The sequence below is a fragment of the Haliotis cracherodii genome, unplaced genomic scaffold (genome assembly GCF_022045235.1).
Source record: "Haliotis cracherodii isolate W230 unplaced genomic scaffold, xgHalCrac1.p SCAF_29, whole genome shotgun sequence".
NCBI classification, from domain to species: Eukaryota; Metazoa; Mollusca; class Gastropoda; order Lepetellida; family Haliotidae; genus Haliotis; species Haliotis cracherodii.
The window spans coordinates 3,618,256-3,637,899 of record NW_027266285.1 but is presented as its reverse complement, the minus strand read 5'-3'; the positions used below and the strand labels follow the sequence as shown (position 1 = coordinate 3,637,899).

Sequence of the window (19,644 nt, the reverse complement as noted above, 5' to 3'; positions counted from 1 at the left end):
ATAGTTCATATCCTTGTATCTGGTAACTATGTTACTTGTTTTGCTTACTGACATGGGACTAGAAAGTTTGGCAGTCATACACAAGGTATTCTTTAAAACCATTGAAAAATCCTTCTTTCACAATTTTACTCAAATGACCGACTGACAGATGTGTTCTACAACTGTTTGCTACATTGTACATGAGTCTAACATGATGTATGTTGTGCAGGTGGTCTGAAGACTGTTGTAGTAATGGATGGCTGTGCCACGCACCTGGGCTGTACGATCTGTCTCAGGGGGGGCACCCCGTATGAACTCAGGAAGGTAACTCTCCTCCAACTTACTTTTCTGGGAGAAGCCATGTGGCCCTTACTTGAAACATTGCAGGAACATCTCATTATAAGAGGCTCAACTACTGTTACAACCTGTCTAAGGCCAGACTTCACTCCTTGGTTTCTTAAGTTCACCATGACGTGGGATCCAATGATTCCAGCTGTTGTGTCTCTAAACACTGTTTGTACATGAATATTGAAATTTCTGTTGTCCTATTTCCCAGCCATTTCTTCCTGAATCTTTATGAAATTTGATAAGCAGCAAATTTTATATGTCTTTTTGGCAATAACATATAATACATTTTTGAGCATTTTTTATTTTTTATCCAGTTACAACCTTTGACTTTCATGTACGTCTGTTTTATAGAGATAAATGGACTTTCAGTATTCCCTCTCAAACTGAAAGGTCAGTGAAGGTGAAACTTGGCATGATTGATGTTATCTATAGTGTCTCCAAAAGGTGTTCACAGGACAGGATTACGATCACATTTGAAACATGGCCACCATGACAGCCTTTTTCTTTTGCACATGTATAGTTAGTTCTTTTTTTCAGTATTTTGACCTTGATTTGACCTTCACAGCATAATAGTTGGTGTCACCAAATTAAAAGGGCTGTCATGGGCAGTACACATCAAAGTAGTTGCAAAATTGAAAACTGTATCTTAGAACCCACCACACACTAGCAAGCCACTATATTTCATTAGATTTTCTGCATACATTGGGGAACACTGGCAAAAAGTAGGTTTTTGGATATGGTTGCCATGGAATTAAACTTGATTTCGCAAAGAAATGGTTCAAACATCATTCAAAGAGGCTGTTGATAGGATGGTCTAGGTCAAGTTTCACCATCCTAACTCTTTTTATATTTGAGAAAAGAGCAAAACCATAGCAAGCAGACCCTAACTGTCCAGGTCAGCGTATTTGCCAATTTGACAAGTGTGTCAGTCATCCTATGGCTGGTTAAAGCCAAAACTAGCCATTCCTTCGGCCATTGAGGCATGGGCTTGGGACCCAGAGCCCTTCAAAGAAGGGTGTCCTTTTCATGAGTGACTACTTAAAGGTACAAGGCCCTATAAACCACAGTAACCCTGACACTGACCTGACTCTGACACTGAGTTTTGCTGTTAAATATCTTTTCCTCTGATACTGCTTGACTGTTAAAGCTAAAAATGTATCTTGCAGGTTCCCTTCTTATGAAGACATCACCAAGGGTTATAATGACCAACAGTTGGCCAATTGTTCTTTTTAGTTGTCTTTTATGAAAAGAATGGGTGAGTCCCCACAGGAAGGCTAAGGAAAGAGGCTGTGAAGGAGAGAACCAGGGCACTTATAGTCTTAATATACTGTATTGTGAACTGTTCATTCATATACATGATGACTTCATTCTGCTGCAGGTGAAGGAAGTCGTGAAGATGATGAGCTACACCTCCTACAACTCTCTGCTGGAGATATCCTACTGTATGGATGAATTTGCTCTACCACCACCTAACCCTGACGAAATACAGGCACAAGATGACTTTGATCTTGCGGAGACAATCCGAGAACTAAAGCTGACGGAGGATGCACCGGAGAGGGTGAAGAACGAAGATGAAAACAAACAAGCTGTGACTACAGACAAACCGGCTCAAGATCAGCAGATTATTGATGTGGAGGGAAAGAGTGGGGGGGAAAAGGTAGAAAATTGTGTCATGGCTGAACATGGCAGTTCCACAGTGAAGTTGGACGAAGGAAATGAAGAAGATTCAGAAGTTGTGTTGAGGAAAGGTCATTCAGTGGAAAAAGATACTGATTCCAAGCGTACAAGTAAAGATTCGTGTAAACGTCAGTCAGTGGAGAGGACTGAGTTGACAGATTTGAGTGACCCACTCCACAGCTATCAGAACAGCAAAGATGAGTCTATTTTTGACAGCAAAGTGTCATTCCAGGAACACAAACAGACTAAACAATGGCAGTTTAAGAAGGCATTGATAGGTTTAGTTTTGTCCATATCACCATATCACAAATATGAAGTTCCCTATCTGGAAACAGCACATGGGTCGAAGTGTGAATTAAGGAAATATCTGCCAGAGGATATTTATTGGTCACAGTTATTTGAAGGTGAACAAGGTCAAAGGTCAAGGTCAAAGTATTATGATGGTGACTACTCCGGTCACTACACTCCCAAGTCCAACATTCATATCACCGAAGCTCATCCGTTCATCTTGCAGCAGCTTACAGCACCATTACATGAAAACACCACACAGGTTGGCAGCATATTATGAAGACAGAAATGTCAGAAAATTTTTAATGTTTCAGATTAATATATTGATAGGTGGAGTATATATGTAATCTCCCAGATCCTGATTGATGAATGTAAAGATTATTTCAGTTACAGATACACTTTTATTTACAGGCCCTACTGGCCGACTTCCGAGCTCGTGGTGGAAGGATAAACGTATTACCTCCCCTTGATCCACGCTTTGACTTACAACGAGATATGATGCGTAAAGCTATCTTTGATGAACAATCAGAAAATGAGAAAAACAAACCTGGAGTTCACTGGGAGAAGAAGGTATGCTTTGAAAACAGTGGACATTGTTGGAAGCTGTAAGGTGATCAAAGAATTGGCTTGGACTCTTTTATAGTTTTTCTCATACCTAACGACTCAACTTGCTGTACCCAAGAATATTACATTCAAATAATTGCTTGTCTGCAAATAATAGTCAGTTGCTTTGTTGGGTGATATGTTTGTGAGAGATTGATGTTGTTAGTAACTGTTGCTTGTTACAGATTGATTGTCTCGACACAGGCAACCACCAGAAGATGGCTGTCCTCTTCAGCAGCTACTCTCACAAGTCAGCCAATCACCCCAACCCTTGTGTCTATCCATGGTAGGTATCATCGCTTGTCCAATAACTTAGCTGTACAAACTACATCTTCTCTGGTAGACAATTTATTGCTTTATTATGATCCATGTTCAAACCTGGTGTAGAGCCACACATAGAAGCATCATTATCAAGTACTTATATCAACACCCTCCCGCCATGGGACATTTTCCCGACTATAATAGTCCAGTTTCCACCCTTGCCGAGCTAGGCTGGATTATTACCTTGGCTCGAACGCAGCAACACTAGTGGCATTGCAAGTTATATTCTTGCATTTTCTTCAAACAAAATGTCAGCACACACTCAAGATGATCTGATTAAGCTAATGAAAGAAGGGTTTCTCATCCTCTCCCTCACAGACACCCACTGCATGTGGATTATAAGATTGTCAAACAATATATCTCAGAAATCCCAGCCTAAACTGCTGATAATTGACTTCCATTCCGGGTTACTCTACTCCTCAGCACTGAAATGAACAAAACTGCGTAGAGAGCAGTCATAAAGTATTTTGGACCTTATGTGACCTAGGTTTTGTTCCTGGCACAAAAAGAAGAAAATGTGGTTATTTTTTTAACTTATCCTTCATTACTCCGTATTGCATTTACTGCTGTCTTTGACAGAGAGACGAACTGTGTGAGATCCATCTGCTGAAGAAAGTTGTTTCCATCTGTCCAGGAAGCAGCGCCCCCTCCCACACAGTCGGCATGTGACCTGGAAGACATGACGTCATGTCAAAACTTATAACTGCTTTGTCAGCCACACGGAACGGAGTATACTGTATCCCTCGTGGAACTTTTAAAGCTTTATCTGATCCTGACTTTCTTTGTTTACTACGACAAAATTCTGCTGTGTTGTTTATTGTATTTGGTTTGTTTGACTTCATTCCGTTGTTAATTGGTAATGTTTCTCGCTCGTGTTGTGGCTCTCGTCACGGTATTTCCGAGCGTATTGTTGTTTCCTGCCATTTTGGTTTTCCTCGCCATTTTTCCCCGCCCTTTTGCGATTCACTACGTGTCCAGGTATTTTCGTTTTTTTCGTTTTGAATTCGCTCTCTGGTTGGAGTTTTACGTTAAATTTAATGTTTGTATTTGGCGTGTTTGAAGCGTAATTGTTTGCTCCCATAAACTTTGTAACAGAATAAGTTATGTTGAGTTACATTATGTTTCACGTTGTGTGTTTACACATCGTTATGCTTTTGCTTCAATTCCAGTATGTCTCGCTGCACTAACTGCCGCAGGAATAAATCTGGACTGGACCCCCACTCCTGCTGCCTGGACTGTACAACCCCGTGTACCCTCACAGTGCAGTGCAGATATTGTAGTCCCCTGTCGCCACTTTCCTTCACCACCTACCTACGAGTGTCTCGGAAACGCTTCACTCAACGTTTGCGTCGACACTCCATCATGCCATCCAACGTAGAGTCTGCCTCGCATGGCACGACATACGACCGTTCACGGTCTCCTACACCACCCTTACCATCGCCTGCTTCGACCTCATCGTCTGCAGCATTGCGCGTAACGGGTTTCCTGTCACCTCTACCATCTACGTCGACAACTCCGGCGCCTCTGATGACTCTGCGCTTCCAGCGCCTCTGATGACTCCGGCGCCTCTGACGTATCTGGCGCCTCAGATGCCTCTGGCGCCTCTGACTACTTCGGCGCCTTTGACTTATGCGGCGCCACCTACGTATGGACATGCCCTCCCGTCATCGTTTATGGATCCATCTTGGATGCAAGCTTGGATGCAGACATTGCTTCAATCAGTTGGGATGGATCGTCAATCAGACGAAGTCAGAGCTGACCCTATCGTTCCGTCTGCAGTTCATCGGGGGCCTGTTTCTCATGGATCAGGACCACCTTCAAGTCCCCAGGGACAGGTGTTTGAAAATCCTCGCTCACCTCTACCCTGCTCTCCAGCAGGCTCGAATTCTCCGCCAATGGCAGGTTCTCTTGGGCCTCCTCACATCGGCTCAAGACCTGACTGCCAGAGGTTGCCTCCAACTCCGTCCAATTCAACGGTTTCTTGCTCCCTTCTTCCGACAGCAGGATCCGGAGTCCCTCATCACCCTCCCGGTTAACCTCCACCCCTTCCTCTGATGGTGGACAGTGGAATTGAACGTCTGCGGTGGCGTCTCCTTGACCTCGCTACAGCCCACCCTCCACCTGTTCGTCGACGAATCCAAACAGGGTGAGGGGGACTCAAACAGTTGCAGGGCTGTGGTCCGGAGATCGACTCCACTGGCACAGCAACAACCTCGAACTGGAAGCTCTCATCCTGGCCGTCTCCCACTGGCAGAGCATTTTCCGTCACGCCCAGTTGACCATCTCCACGGACAACATCACCGTGGTGTGGTGTCTGAGGAATCAGGGTACTCTCCACTCTCAGTCCCTGATGAACCAGACCTTCTGATTCTTCGACCTGGTGGACCGCTTAGACCTCCAATTCCTTGTTCAGCACATTCCAGGTTGCAAGAATGTTCTGGCAGATGCTCTGTCCAGGCCGGACAAGGTGGCTCCCACCAAATGGCGACTCCACCTAGGGATCTTCACCGTCCTTTGTCAAACGATCAACACTCCAAACATCGATCTGTTCGCCATGTCTCAGAATTGCCAGCTGCCGACTTACATCTCGCCGGTCGTAAGGCCGCTGTAGCAGTCGACGCCTTCAGTGTTCCCTGGGAGGGATTAAGCGCGTACGCTTTTCCGCCTCCGGTTCTCCTTCCCAGGGTTCTTCAAAAGATCCAGGCCACTCGACACCTGACACTGATTTTGGTCACGCCTTGGTGGCCGGCCAGAAGTTGGTTTGTCGACCTCCGAAACATCGCCAGAGACAACCCTCTAGAACTGCCGACGTGGTCCAACCTGCTGATCCACCCACACAGTCGGTTGCCACACCCAAGTCCCGCTTGGTTTCGTCTGCACGCCTTGCACATCTGCAGAAAGCCCTAGGAGCCAAGGGCTATTCGACTAGAGCAGCCAAGGCTATTGCTTTAGCCCATCGTCCATCAACACGGGGACTATATGATGATAAATGGTCCTCTGACAAGCACCAGGATCCGATGACAGCGTCACCGCAATTCCTGGCTGAGTTTCTTCTGTACTTGCGCAGCACACGTCGATTAAAAGGCTCTACCATCTCCATGTACTTGGTCGCCATCAACTCTGTTCTTGCCATCCCGGACGACTGTAAGAATGACGAGAATTCCTGAACTTCAGGCATTGCTGCGCTCGTTTCGTCTCGAAGATCAGAAAGCCAAGTTCAGACCACTTGCATGGGATCTGAATGTGGTCTTAAAGGCTCTTTGGGAGGCTCCCTTCAAACCACTCCACTCGTCTTCCTTTTAACGAAGAAGACAGTGTTTCTACTGGCCTTGGCTACTGCCGCCCGGGTTAGTGAGCTCCACGCCCTCAATGTCTCTCGTGTCTGGTTCGAACGCAGGACTCATGGCGCAGTTCATCTTGGGCTGTGCTGGGACTTCATCGCAAAGAATCAACTCCCAGCACAGCCTGATATATCCTTCACCATTCCTCCACTTTCGTCGATTATGGGTGCCGACGACGTGGAGGACCTTTTTTGTGCCCTGTTAGGGCCCTGAAGGTTTACCTGCGACGGTCTAAAGCCTGCCGCAAGTCTAGGAAACGCCTTTTCCTACCAGTCTCCCCTTCGTGGCAGTCGGAGGTCAGCCGGAATACTATCTCCCTGTGGCTCTGGGCGGTCATCCTCCAAGCTTATAAAGTCGCCGGATTGGACCCCCCCCAAGGCTAACAACCCACGCGAGATTCGTGCGGTCCCGTCTACCATGGCTCTTCATAGTAACTGTTCCATCAAATCGATCATGGAAGGCTGTTTTTGGCGGTCCGACACCGTTTTCACCAGCCACTACCTTCGTGATGTAGCCTAGGAAGATGTCGCTGGCGTTCATAGCTTTGGTCCCCTAGTGGTAGCTCAACAGGTCACCAACCCCTGATGCCACTGATTCTCCGTTACCCTGAGTGGGGCCCGTCGAACTCTCTGGTGTTTAGCACCCCAGATTAGAGGGCTCTACTGCGTTCCGCATTCGCTCTTAGGTCAGTTCTAGTTTTGGCTTTCCCGCCTCATACTATTTCTGTCACCTATTTCGGGTTCCCTCTTTTGCTTCGACTCATGTTTCCTTCGACAGGAATGGTCGCTGGTGTTCCGGTCATCTCTTGTACCTGTGGTGCGGTCTCATCGGACCTTTGTCGAGGGTTTTCTTCTGGCTCACATCTGAAGGTATGCCCACCGGCCGTGCCGTCTGATAAAGATGCAGTACGGAGTAATGGAGGATAAGTTAAAAAATTTAGTAAAATCTAAATATTTTTTACATTTGTATACTTATCCTGCATTACGAAGTCTAAGTGCCTCCCCTGCACTCAGCGAAGTTTCCAATGTTATGTTAAAGCAGTTATGTGTTTTGACATGACATCATGTCTTCTGGGTCACGTGCCGACTGTGTGGGAGGGGGCGCTGCTTCCTGGACAGATGGAAACAACTTTCTTCAGCAGATGGATCTCACACAGTTCGTCTCTCGTATACAGTTCGTCAGTTCGTATACAAATGTAAAAAAATATTTAGATTTTACTAAGTTTGTTTTATAATTGGAAGTAGTTTTTGATATTCTGAAACTGAAAGAAAATAATAATTAAAAATGATTATGAGTATGCTTCTCTGGAGCTAATAGTCACACAGAGATGAAAATTGGTGTAGATTTGCTAAATTTGGAAGTTGGAACTGTGAGTTTGAACCTCCTGCTATCTGGATTCTGTTGCTCAAAGGTTTAGTGAACATTCGAAATCTCCTAATAAAAAGTTAGTTTGTTTTCTACCATGTATTTGCAGGGTTGTGAAGATGGAGTTCTACGGTAATAATGACATAACCCTGGGAGGCTTCCTTGAGAGATACTGTTTCAGGTTAGTGAGCTGTTTAACATGGTGGGCAGCTATGGAATCTGAGGAAACACAGGGTACACACCTGTGTACAACACAACTACAAGACAAACACCTGCTTACAACACAACTACAGGACACACACCGGCTTACACCACAACTACAGGACACACACCTGCTTACACCACAACTACAGGACACACACCTGCTTACACCACGAATACAAGACACACACCTGCTTACACCTCAACTACAGGACACACACCTGCTTACACCACTACTACAGGGTACACACCTGCTTACACCACAACTACAGGACACACACCTGCTTACACCACAACTACAGGACACACCTGCTTACACCACAACTACAGTACACACACCTGCTTCACCACAACTACAGGACACACACCTGCTTACACCTCAACTACAGGACACACACCTGCTTACACCACAACTATAGGACACACACCTGCTTACACCACTACTACAAGACACACACCTGCTTACACCTCAACTACAGGACACACACCTGCTTACACCACTACTACAGGGTACACACCTGCTTACACCACAACTACAGGACACACACCTGCTTACACCACAACTACAGGACACACCGGCTTACACCACAACTACAGGACACACACCTGCTTCACCACAACTACAGGACACACACCTGCTTACATCACAACTATAGGACACACACCTGCTTACACCACAACTACAGTACACACACCTGCTTACACCACAACTATAGGACACACACCTGCTTACACCACAACTACAAGACACACACCTGCTTACACCACAACTACAGGGTACACACCTGCTTACACCACAACTACAGGACACACACCTGCTTACACCACAACTATAGGACACACACCTGCTTACACCACAACTACAAGACACACCGGCTTACACCACAACTACAAGACACACACCGGCTTACACCAAAACTACGGGACACACACCTGCCTACACCACAACTACAGGACACACACCTGCTTACACCACAACTACAAGACACACACCTGCTTACACCACAACTATAGGACACACACCGGCTTACACCACAACTATAAGACACACCGGCTTACACCACAACTACAAGACATACACCGGCTTACACCACAACTATAGGACACACACCGGCTTACACCACAACTACAGGACACACACCGGCTTACACCAAAACTACGGGACACACACCTGCTTACACCACAACTACAGGACACACACCTGCTTACACCACAACTACAAGACACACACCTGCTTACACCACAACTATAGGACACACACAGGCTTACACCACAACTATAGGACACACCGGCTTACACCACAACTACAGGACACACACCGGCTTACACCACAACTACAAGACATACACCGGCTTACACCACAACTATAGGACACACCGGCTTACACCACAACTATAGGACACACCGGCTTACACCACAACTACAAGACATACACCGGCTTACACCACAACTATAGGACACACCGGCTTACACCACAACTACAAGACATACACCGGCTTACACCACAACTACAAGACATACACCGGCTTACACCACAACTATAGGACACACCGGCTTACACCACAACTATAGGACACACACCTGCTTACACCACAACTACAAGACACACACTGGCTTACACCACAACTATAGGACACACCGGCTTACACCACAACTATAGGACACACACCGGCTTACACTACAACTACAAGACACACACCTGCTTACACCACAACTACAGGACACACACCTGCTTACACCACAACTACAAGACACACCGGCTTACACCACAACTACAAGACACACACCTGCTTACACCACAACTACAAGACACACACCTGCTTACACCACAACTACAAGACACACACCTGCTTACACCACAACTACAAGACACACCGGCTTACACCACAACTACAAGACACACCTGCTTACACCACAACTACAAGACACACACCTGCTTACACCACAACTACAAGACACACCGGCTTACACCACAACTACAGGACACGGTGTCAGTGTTCTGTTCTGCAAGTAAGACTTTTGACATATCAGGCAAGGCTGACGTACCAAGACAGTGTGATTTGCTATAATACAAGACATAGATTAGGGACTCCTTCTCTTTAATCCAACCTCAGTAATATATTTATGTTTCATGTGGCATGAAGTTGTTAGGGTTTTTGTGTGAAAACAATTATGCCAAAACTGTTTGGTATGTTTAAAGTAAGATGTACATACCAGTAGACTACTGAAAGAGATGATTTTGTTCTCTTCATAGAGATGTTTGCAGTGCCCTTGAGACACATACAATGCATTTGATCAAATATAAATAAGCATGTTTGATTAGGTATGATTTTCACTGTTGCATTTTCTTATAATTTAAATCCCATCAAAGCTGGAGGATGAGGACAAATAATATATTTCTAACAATGTTTTTTCTTTTCTGATTGGTGCTTTTGGGTTCAGTATGTAGAATCTGTAACTAAAAAACTTTAGAATTGCCTGACAGTTGGGTACAGACCATGGTTATTGATGGCTAGCTCAGCTGTCACGCTCACTCAATCAATAATCTTACTTACTCATTCCCTCACTCAATCAATAATCTTACTTACTCAGTCTCTCACTCAATCAATAATCTTACTTACTCAGTCTCTCACTCAATCAATAATCTTACTCACTCAGTCTCTCACTCAATCAATAATCTTACTCACTCATTCTTTCACTCAATCAATAATCTTACTTACTCATTCTCTCACTCAATCAATAATCTTACTTACTCAGTCTCACTCAATCAATAATCTTACTCACTCATTCTCTCACTCAATCAATAATCTTACTTACTCAGTCTCTCACTCAATCAATAATCTTACTCACTCATTCTCTCACTCAATCAATAATCTTACTTACTCATTCTCTCACTCAATCAATAATCTTACTTACTCATTCTCTCACTCAATCAATAATCTTACTTACTCATTCTCTCACTCAATCAATAATCTTACTTACTCAGTCTCTCACTCAATCAATAATCTTACTCACTCATTCTCTCACTCAATCAATAATCTTACTTACTCATTCTCTCACTCAATCAATAATCTTACTTACTCATTCTCTCACTCAATCAATAATCTTACTTACTCATTCTCTCACTCAGTCAATAATCTTACTCACTCATTCTCTCACTCAATCAATAATTTTACTCCTCATTCTCTCACTCAATCAATAATCTTACTCACTCAGTCTCTCACTCAATCAATAATCTTACTCACTCAGTCTCTCACTCAATCAATAATCTTACTCCTCATTCTTTCACTCAATCAATAATCTTACTTACTCATTCTCTCACTCAATCAATAATCTTACTTACTCAGCCTCTCACTCAATCAATAATCTTACTTACTCATTCTCTCACTCAATCAATAATCTTACTCCTCATTCTTTCACTCAATCAATAATCTTACTCACTCATTCTCTCACTCAATCAATAATCTTACTCACTCATTCTCTCACTCAATCAATAATCTTACTCATTCTCTCACTCAATCAATAATCTTACTTACTCATTCTCTCACTCAATCAATAATCTTACTTACTCATTCTCTCACTCAATCAATAATTTTACTCCTCATTCTCTCACTCAATCAATAATCTTACTCACTCATTCTCTCACTCAATCAATAATCTTACTCACTCATTCTCTCACTCAATCAATAATCTTACTCACTCATTCTCTCACTCAATCAATAATTTTACTCCTCATTCTCTCACTCAATCAATAATCTTACTCACTCAGTCTCTCACTCAATCAATAATCTTACTTACTCAGTCTCTCACTCAATCAATAATTTTACTCCTCATTCTTTCACTCAATCAATAATCTTACTCACTCATTCTCTCACTCAATCAATAATCTTACTTACTCATTCTCTCACTCAGTCAATAATCTTACTCATTCTCTCACTCAATCAATAATCTTACTTACTCATTCTCTCACTCAATCAATAATCTTACTTACTCAGTCTCTCACTCAATCAATAATCTTACTCACTCATTCTCTCACTCAATCAATAATCTTACTCACTCATTCTCTCACTCAATCAATAATCTTACTTACTCAGTCTCTCACTCAATCAATAATCTTACTTACTCAGTCTCTCACTCAATCAATAATCTTACTCACTCAGTCTCTCACTCAATCAATAATCTTACTCACTCATTCTTTCACTCAATCAATAATCTTACTCACTCATTCTTTCACTCAATCAATAATCTTACTCACTCATTCTCTCACTCAATCAATAATCTTACTTACTCATTCTCTCACTCAATCAATAATCTTACTTACTCAGTCTCTCACTCAATCAATAATCTTACTTACTCAGTCTCTCACTCAATCAATAATCTTACTCACTCATTCTTTCACTCAATCAATAATCTTACTTACTCATTCTTTCACTCAATCAATAATCTTACTTACTCATTCTCTCACTCAATCAATAATCTTACTTACTCATTCTCTCACTCAATCAATAATCTTACTTACTCATTCTCTCACTCAATCAATAATCTTACTTACTCATTCTCTCACTCAATCAATAATCTTACTTACTCAGTCTCACTCAATCAATAATCTTACTTACTCATTCTCTCACTCAATCAATAATCTTACTTACTCAGTCTCTCACTCAATCAATAATCTTACTCACTCATTCTCTCACTCAATCAATAATCTTACTTACTCAGTCTCACTCAATCAATAATCTTACTTACTCAGTCTCACTCAATCAATAATCTTACTTACTCATTCTCTCACTCAATCAATAATCTTACTTACTCATTCTCTCACTCAATCAATAATCTTACTTACTCATTCTCTCACTCAATCAATAATCTTACTTACTCATTCTCTCACTCAATCAATAATCTTACTTACTCATTCTCTCACTCAATCAATAATCTTACTTACTCATTCTCTCACTCAATCAATAATTTTACTCCTCATTCTCTCACTCAATCAATAATCTTACTCACTCAGTCTCTCACTCAATCAATAATCTTACTTACTCATTCTCTCACTCAATCAATAATCTTACTTACTCATTCTCTCACTCAATCAATAATCTTACTTACTCAGTCTGTCACTCAATCAATAATCTTACTTACTCATTCTCTCACTCAATCAATAATCTTACTCACTCAGTCTCTCACTCAATCAATAATCTTACTCACTCATTCTTTCACTCAATCAATAATCTTACTCACTCATTCTCTCATTCAACCAATATTCTTATTCACTGCAGGAAATCTTACTCCTGTCCATCTGTCACATGTGACACTCCGATGGTTCACCACATCCGCAGATTTGCCCATGACAAGGGCTACCTCAATGTTGTCCTAAAAAAACTGGACTCTGTGATTGCTGGTGGACAGAACAACATCTTGATGTGGAGCTGGTGTTGCAGGTGTAAGCAGGTGTGTGTCCTGTATTCGTGGTGTAAGCAGGTGTGTGTCTTGTTGTTGTGGTGTAAGCAGGTGTGTGTCCTGTAGTTGTGATGTAAAGAGGTGTGTGTCCTGTAGTCATGGTGTAAGCAGGTGTGTGTCCTGTAGTCGTGGTGTAAGCAGGTGTGTGTCCTGTAGTTGTGCTGTAAGCAGGTATGTGTCCCATAGTTGTGTTGTGCTGTAAGCAGGTGTGTGTCCTATAGTTGTGGTGTAAGCCGGTGTGTGTCCTATAGTTGTGGTGTAAGCAGGTGTGTGTCTTGTAGTTGTGGTGTAAGCAGGTGTGTGTCCTATAGTTGTGGTGTAAGCCGGTGTGTGTCCTATAGTTGTGGTGTAAGCCGGTGTATGTCTTGTAGTTGTGGTGTAAGCCGGTGTGTCCTATAGTTGTGGTGTAAGCCGGTGTGTGTCCTATAGTTGTGGTGTAAGCAGGTGTGTGTCCTGTAGATGTGGTGTAAGCCGGTGTGTGTCCTGTAGATGTGGTGTAAGCAGTGTGTGTCCTGTAGATGTGGTGTAAGCAGATGTGTGTCCAGTAGTTGTGTTGTGGTGTAAGCCGGTATGTCCAGTAGTTGTGTTGTGGTGTAAGCCGGTGTGTGTCCTGTACTTTTGTTGTGGTGCAAGCAGGTGTGTGTCCTGTAGTTGTGCTGTGGTGTAAGCCGGTGTGTGTCCTGTAGTTGTGTTGTGGTGTAAGCAGGTGTGTGTCCTGTAGTTGTGTTGTGGTGTAAGCAGGTGTGTGTCCTGTAGTTGTGTTGTGGTGTAAGCAGGTGTGTGTCCTGTAGATGTGGTGTAAGCTGGTGTGTGTCTTGTAGTTGTGGTGTAAGCAGGTGTGTACCTGGTAGTTGTGGTGTAAGCAGCTGTGTGTCATGTTGTTGTGGTGTAAGCAGGTGTGTACCCTGTAGTTGTGGTGTAACCAGGTGTGTGTCCTGTAGTTGTAGTGTAAGCTGGTGTGTCCAGTAGTTGTGGTGTAAGCAGGTGTGTGTCCTGTAGATGTGGTGTAAGCAGGTGTGTGTCCTGTAGTTGTGTTGTGGTGTAAGCCGGTGTGTGTCCTGTAGTTGTGTTGTGATGTAAGCCGGTGTGTGTCCTGTAGTTGTGTTGTGGTGTAAGCAGGTGTGTGTCCTGTATTTGTGTTGTGGTGTAAGCCGGTGTGTGTCCTGTAGTTGTGTTGTGGTGTAAGCCGGTGTGTGTCCTGTAGTTGTGTTGTGGTGTAAGCAGGTGTGTGTCCTGTAGTTGTGTTGTGGTGTAAGCCGGTGTGTGTCCTGTAGTTGTGTTGTGGTGTAAGCAGGTGTGTGTCCTGTATTTGTGTTGTGGTGTAAGCCGGTGTGTGTCCTGTAGTTGTGTTGTGGTGTAAGCCGGTGTGTGTCCTGTAGTTGTGTTGTGGTGTAAGCAGGTGTGTGTCCTGTAGTTGTGTTGTGGTGTAAGCAGGTGTGTGTCCTGTAGTTGTGTTGTGGTGTAAGCAGGTGTGTGTCCTGTAGTTATGTTGTGGTGTAAGCCGGTGTGTGTCCTGTATTTGTGTTGTGGTGTAAGCCGTTGTGTGTCCTGTAGATGTGTTGTGGTGTAAGCCGGTGTGTGTCCTGTAGTTATTTTGTGGTACAAGCAGGTGTGTGTCCTGTAGTTGTGTTGTGCTGTAAGCAGGTTTGTGCAATCATGTGCTTCACACAGAGAAAGTGAGCCCTCCATGAATGTTGTTCAATGTTTATGTAGGTGACGCCAGTTGTCCCTATCACTGTGGATACCTGGAACCTTTCCTTCGCCAAGTACCTGGAGTTGCGTTTCCATGGCGTGCAGTTTTCCAGGCGGGCAAGTGCAGAGCCATGTGCACACTCCCTGCATCAAGACCACAACCAGTACTTCGGCTACAACAACATGGTTGCATCATTCAGGTAGGACTCAGATACCCACTGCTAACATTCATCTCCAGATACACAGAACTGTTGCTAAAGGGAGTAGCCCTACATATTTGTCTTTCTGGTTAATACACAATAATATTTGTTTCCAGATACACAGAACTGTTGCTGAGGGGAGTAGCCCTACATATTTGTCTTTCTGGTTAATACACAACAATATTTGTTTCCAGATACACAGAACTGTTGCTAAGAGAACTAGCCCTGCCTCTTATCATTGTGTCCCTACATCAGATTTTTGTCTTTCTGGTTAATACACAACAATATTTGTTTCTAGATACACAGAACTGTTGCTAAGGGGAGTAGCCCTACATATTTGTCTTTCTGGTTAATACACAATAATATTTTTTTCTAGATACACAGAACTGTTGCTAAGGGGAGTAGCCCTACATATTTGTCTTTCTGGTTAATACACAACAATATTTGTTTCTAGATACACAGAACTGTTGCTAAGGGGAGTAGCCCTACATATTTGTCTTTCTGGTTAATACACAACAATATTTGTTTCCAGATACACAGAACTGTTGCTAAGAGAACTAGCCCTGCCTCTTATCATTGTGTCCCTACATCAGATTTTTGTCTTTCTGGTTAATACACAACAATATTTGTTTCTAGATACACAGAACTGTTGCTAAGGGGAGTAGCCCTACATATTTGTCTTTCTGGTTAATACACAATAATATTTGTTTCTAGATACACAGAACTGTTGCTAAGGGGAGTAGCCCTACATATTTGTCTTTCTGGTTAATACACAACAATATTTGTTTCTAGATACACAGAACTGTTGCTAAGGGGAGTAGCCCTACATATTTGTCTTTCTGGTTAATACACAATAATATTTGTTTCTAGATACACAGAACTGTTGCTAAGGGGAGTAGCCCTACATATTTGTCTTTCTGGTTAATACACAACAATATTTGTTTCCAGATACACAGAACTGTTGCTGAGAGAACTAGCCCTGCCTCCTATCATTGTGTCCCTCCATCAGATTCCTACCAGTGTAGACAAGCTCAAGGATGTTGTGCGTAGCATCACAAACAAGTAAGTAGTGCATATACATATTTGACTGCTGTAGAAAGATCGTATGCAAACTTATGTCAACATGGTAAATAGTTTCAATCTTGTTAAAGAAAAGCAAATGTAGATGGTAATTATATCAGATCCACAAGTTTGGAAATATTGAACATTGGTCAGAATCCAAAGCAAGAAACATCTGCCCAACCCCATTGTTAAAGTACTGTGACAGATAACAACAAGGACCCATCACCCCAACCCACACTCTCACTTCCCCAGCCCTCAGCTCCACATCCCTCCAGGCCCAACCTCCACTTTCCCCCAGCCCCACCTCCACACTCACTTCCTCTGTCCCCACCTCCACTCTCCCCCGCCCCTACCTCCACTCTCTCTTATCGAGCTCCTACCTCCATGCTCCCTCAGCCCCCACCTCCACAATCACTGAGCCTCCACACTCACGCTGCCCCAGCCCCCACCTCCACACTCCCCAACTCACCACCTCCACGCTCCCCCAGCCCCCACCTCCACACTCCCCCCCCCCAGCCCCCACCTCCACACTCCCCCAGTCGCCACTTCCAAATTCACACTCCCCCAGCCCCTACCTCCACGCTCCCCCAGCCCCCACCTCCACACTCCCCTAGCCCCCTCCACACTCCCCCAGCCCCTACCTCCAGACTCTCTCTTACCCAGCCCCTACCTCCACGCTCCCCTAGCCCCCACCTCCACACTACCCCAGCCCTTACCTCCAGACTCTCTCTTACCCAGCCCCTACCTCCATGCTCCCTCAGCCCCCACCTCTAAACTCCCACAGCCCTACTCACACTCTCCGAATCACCACCTCCACTCTCTCACTCCCACAGCCCCCACTTCCACACTCACACTACTTAGAGAAAATGATTATTTGTTATGTACCACAGCTTTGAGGTCAAATCTGATTTTCATATTTCAGAGGTATGGAAAAATACAGTGCTATTCTGGAGTGTACGATGAAGCTCCGAAATGAAACACAAAGTGAATCAACAGCCCGGGCTGTGTCTGAGTTCGTCACAGAACAACAGTCTGAGAAGTCCAGACTACGAGATCTGGCTCAGGATGTGCAGCAGAAGCTACAGGACCTGGGTGGAGATGGAGACAGTTCAGGTGGGTGCAGCAGTAGGGGGTGGGGACAGTTCAGATGGGTGGAGCAGTAGGAGGTGGGGACAGTTCAGGTGGGTGCAGCAGTATGGGGTGGGGACAGTTCAGATGGGTGGAGCAGTATGGGGTGGGAACAGTCCAGGTGGGTGCAGCAGTACGGGGTGAGGACAGTTCAGATGGGTGGAGCAGTATGGGGTGGGGACAGTTCAGGTGGATGCAGCAGTAGGGGGTGGGGACAGTTCAGATGGGTGCAGCAGTATGGGGTGGGGACAGTTCAGGTGGATGGAGCAGTACGGGGTGGGGATAGTTCAGTTGGGTGGAGCAGTAGGGGTTGGGACAGTTCAGGTGGGTGCAGCAGTAGGAGGTGGGGACAGTTCAGATGGGTGCAGCAGTACGGGGTGGGGACAGTTCAGATGGTTGGAGCAGTACGGGGTGGGAACAGTCCAGGTGGATGCAGCAGTACGGGGTGGGGACAGTTCAGATGGGTGGAGCAGTACCAGATGGGGACAGTTCATGTGGGTGCAGCAGTATGGGGTGGGGACAGTTCAGGTGGATGGAGCAGTAGGAGGTGGGGACAGTTCAGATGGGTGCAGCAGTACGGGGTGGGGACAGTTCATGTGGGTGCAGCAGTATGGGGTGGGGACAGTTCAGGTGGGTGCAGCCGAAGATGGTAGGAACAGTCCAGGTGGGTGCAGCAGTAGGGGGTGGGGACAACTCAGATGGGTGCAGCAGTATGGGGTGGGGACAGTTCAGGTGGGTGGAGCAGTACGGGGTGGGGACATCTCAGGTAGGTGCAGCAGTACGGGGTGGGGACAGTTCAGGTGGGTGCAGCAGTACCAGATGGGGACAGTTCAGGTGGGTGCAGCAGTATGGGGTGGGGACAGTTCAGATGGGTGCAGCCGAAGATAGAGGGAACAGTCCAGGTGGGTGTAGCAGTAGGGGATGGGGACAGCTCAGGTGGGTGCAGCAGTAGGGGGTGGGGTCAGTTCAGGTGGGTCCAGCACTAGGGGGTGGGGACAGCTCAGGTGGGTCCAGCACTAGGGGGTGGGAACAGTCCAGGTGGGTGCAGCAGTAGGGGGTGGGGACAGCTCAGGTGGGATGAGCAGTAGGGGGTGACAGTTCAGGTGGGTGCAGCAGTAGGAGGTGGGGATAGTTCATGTTGGTGGGGCAGTAGGGGGTCAACAGAAGTCCTCTTCACTGTCAACTATCCGTAAATTGTTGCAATACTAATAGTTACTCTGTTCCTAAGCCTCTTTCTTCATGCACGCGGCAAGAAAACCTCACTACTCTCCAACATGAGCAGGGCGATGGGGTAGCCTGGTGGTTAAGATTTTCGCTCCTCATACCAGAGGCCTGTGTTTTGATACATGTTTTCAGCCTGAGAGCTGTCATTTTTCACACAGGAATAAGGTTACTGACCAGTATACGTAGGGTGTGAATGGACAAGATTGTGTTATTAGTGGATTTAGTTTTCTTAGGGTCTAGTCTCTTGGTAATGTGTTGTCGTCTTCATTGGTGATCCTCAAACTGATTATTGGAAGCGCCATCCTACAGTATGTTTGAAGGGTTCTAGATGCGCTCAATGTGTCTCACTTACACAGGATTAGTTTGTCACGATCTCTGAATCTAGGATGATGTGTAATAGGGAGGCGGCTGAGAAGCAGGAGGAGCTTCTGAACAATCACCAAGCGGAACCCAGAAAAACATTCTTAAGCTGCCAAAAAGAAAACCCAGACTTCCTACAGTATCTGACAATCCTCCCCAGACAAGTCATGCCTCAGCTCTCCTTGAGCGTCATGAAGGAATTGTTGCAGGAGCAGCAGAATAACATGCAGGCCATGCTTGAATATCTGCAGAGATAAGCATCAATCAGAACAGAGTACCTAACACACCAGCAGGCTGAGAAATCTTGCCTGGCCGTTGTGCTGAGAGAGGGGAAGCAAGTATCATGGCTGGGTGAATCAGATGAACAGTAGGGAGCTTGTGATACATCGATGACCCTG

General features: G+C 45.0%; 1 protein-coding gene and 1 pseudogene across 2 annotated transcripts in view; both read left to right on the top strand.

Annotated features, from left to right (window-relative positions):
• The window catches only part of LOC139473535 (1-phosphatidylinositol 3-phosphate 5-kinase-like), a 98,582-nt gene that overhangs the window by 42,328 nt on the left and 36,610 nt on the right, over positions 1 to 19,644 (top strand). For both annotated transcript variants that reach the window (XM_071256154.1, XM_071256153.1), the window contains exons 18-26: positions 209 to 303; positions 1,706 to 2,554; positions 2,704 to 2,862; positions 3,081 to 3,181; positions 8,032 to 8,103; positions 13,400 to 13,571; positions 15,294 to 15,472; positions 16,421 to 16,534; positions 17,457 to 17,647. In XM_071256154.1, coding sequence (XP_071112255.1) covers positions 209 to 303; positions 1,706 to 2,554; positions 2,704 to 2,862; positions 3,081 to 3,181; positions 8,032 to 8,103; positions 13,400 to 13,571; positions 15,294 to 15,472; positions 16,421 to 16,534; positions 17,457 to 17,647 — 1,932 coding nt within the window. The remainder of the gene's footprint in view (positions 1 to 208; positions 304 to 1,705; positions 2,555 to 2,703; positions 2,863 to 3,080; positions 3,182 to 8,031; positions 8,104 to 13,399; positions 13,572 to 15,293; positions 15,473 to 16,420; positions 16,535 to 17,456; positions 17,648 to 19,644) is intronic.
• LOC139473486 (uncharacterized) lies at positions 5,698 to 7,071 on the top strand (annotated as a pseudogene).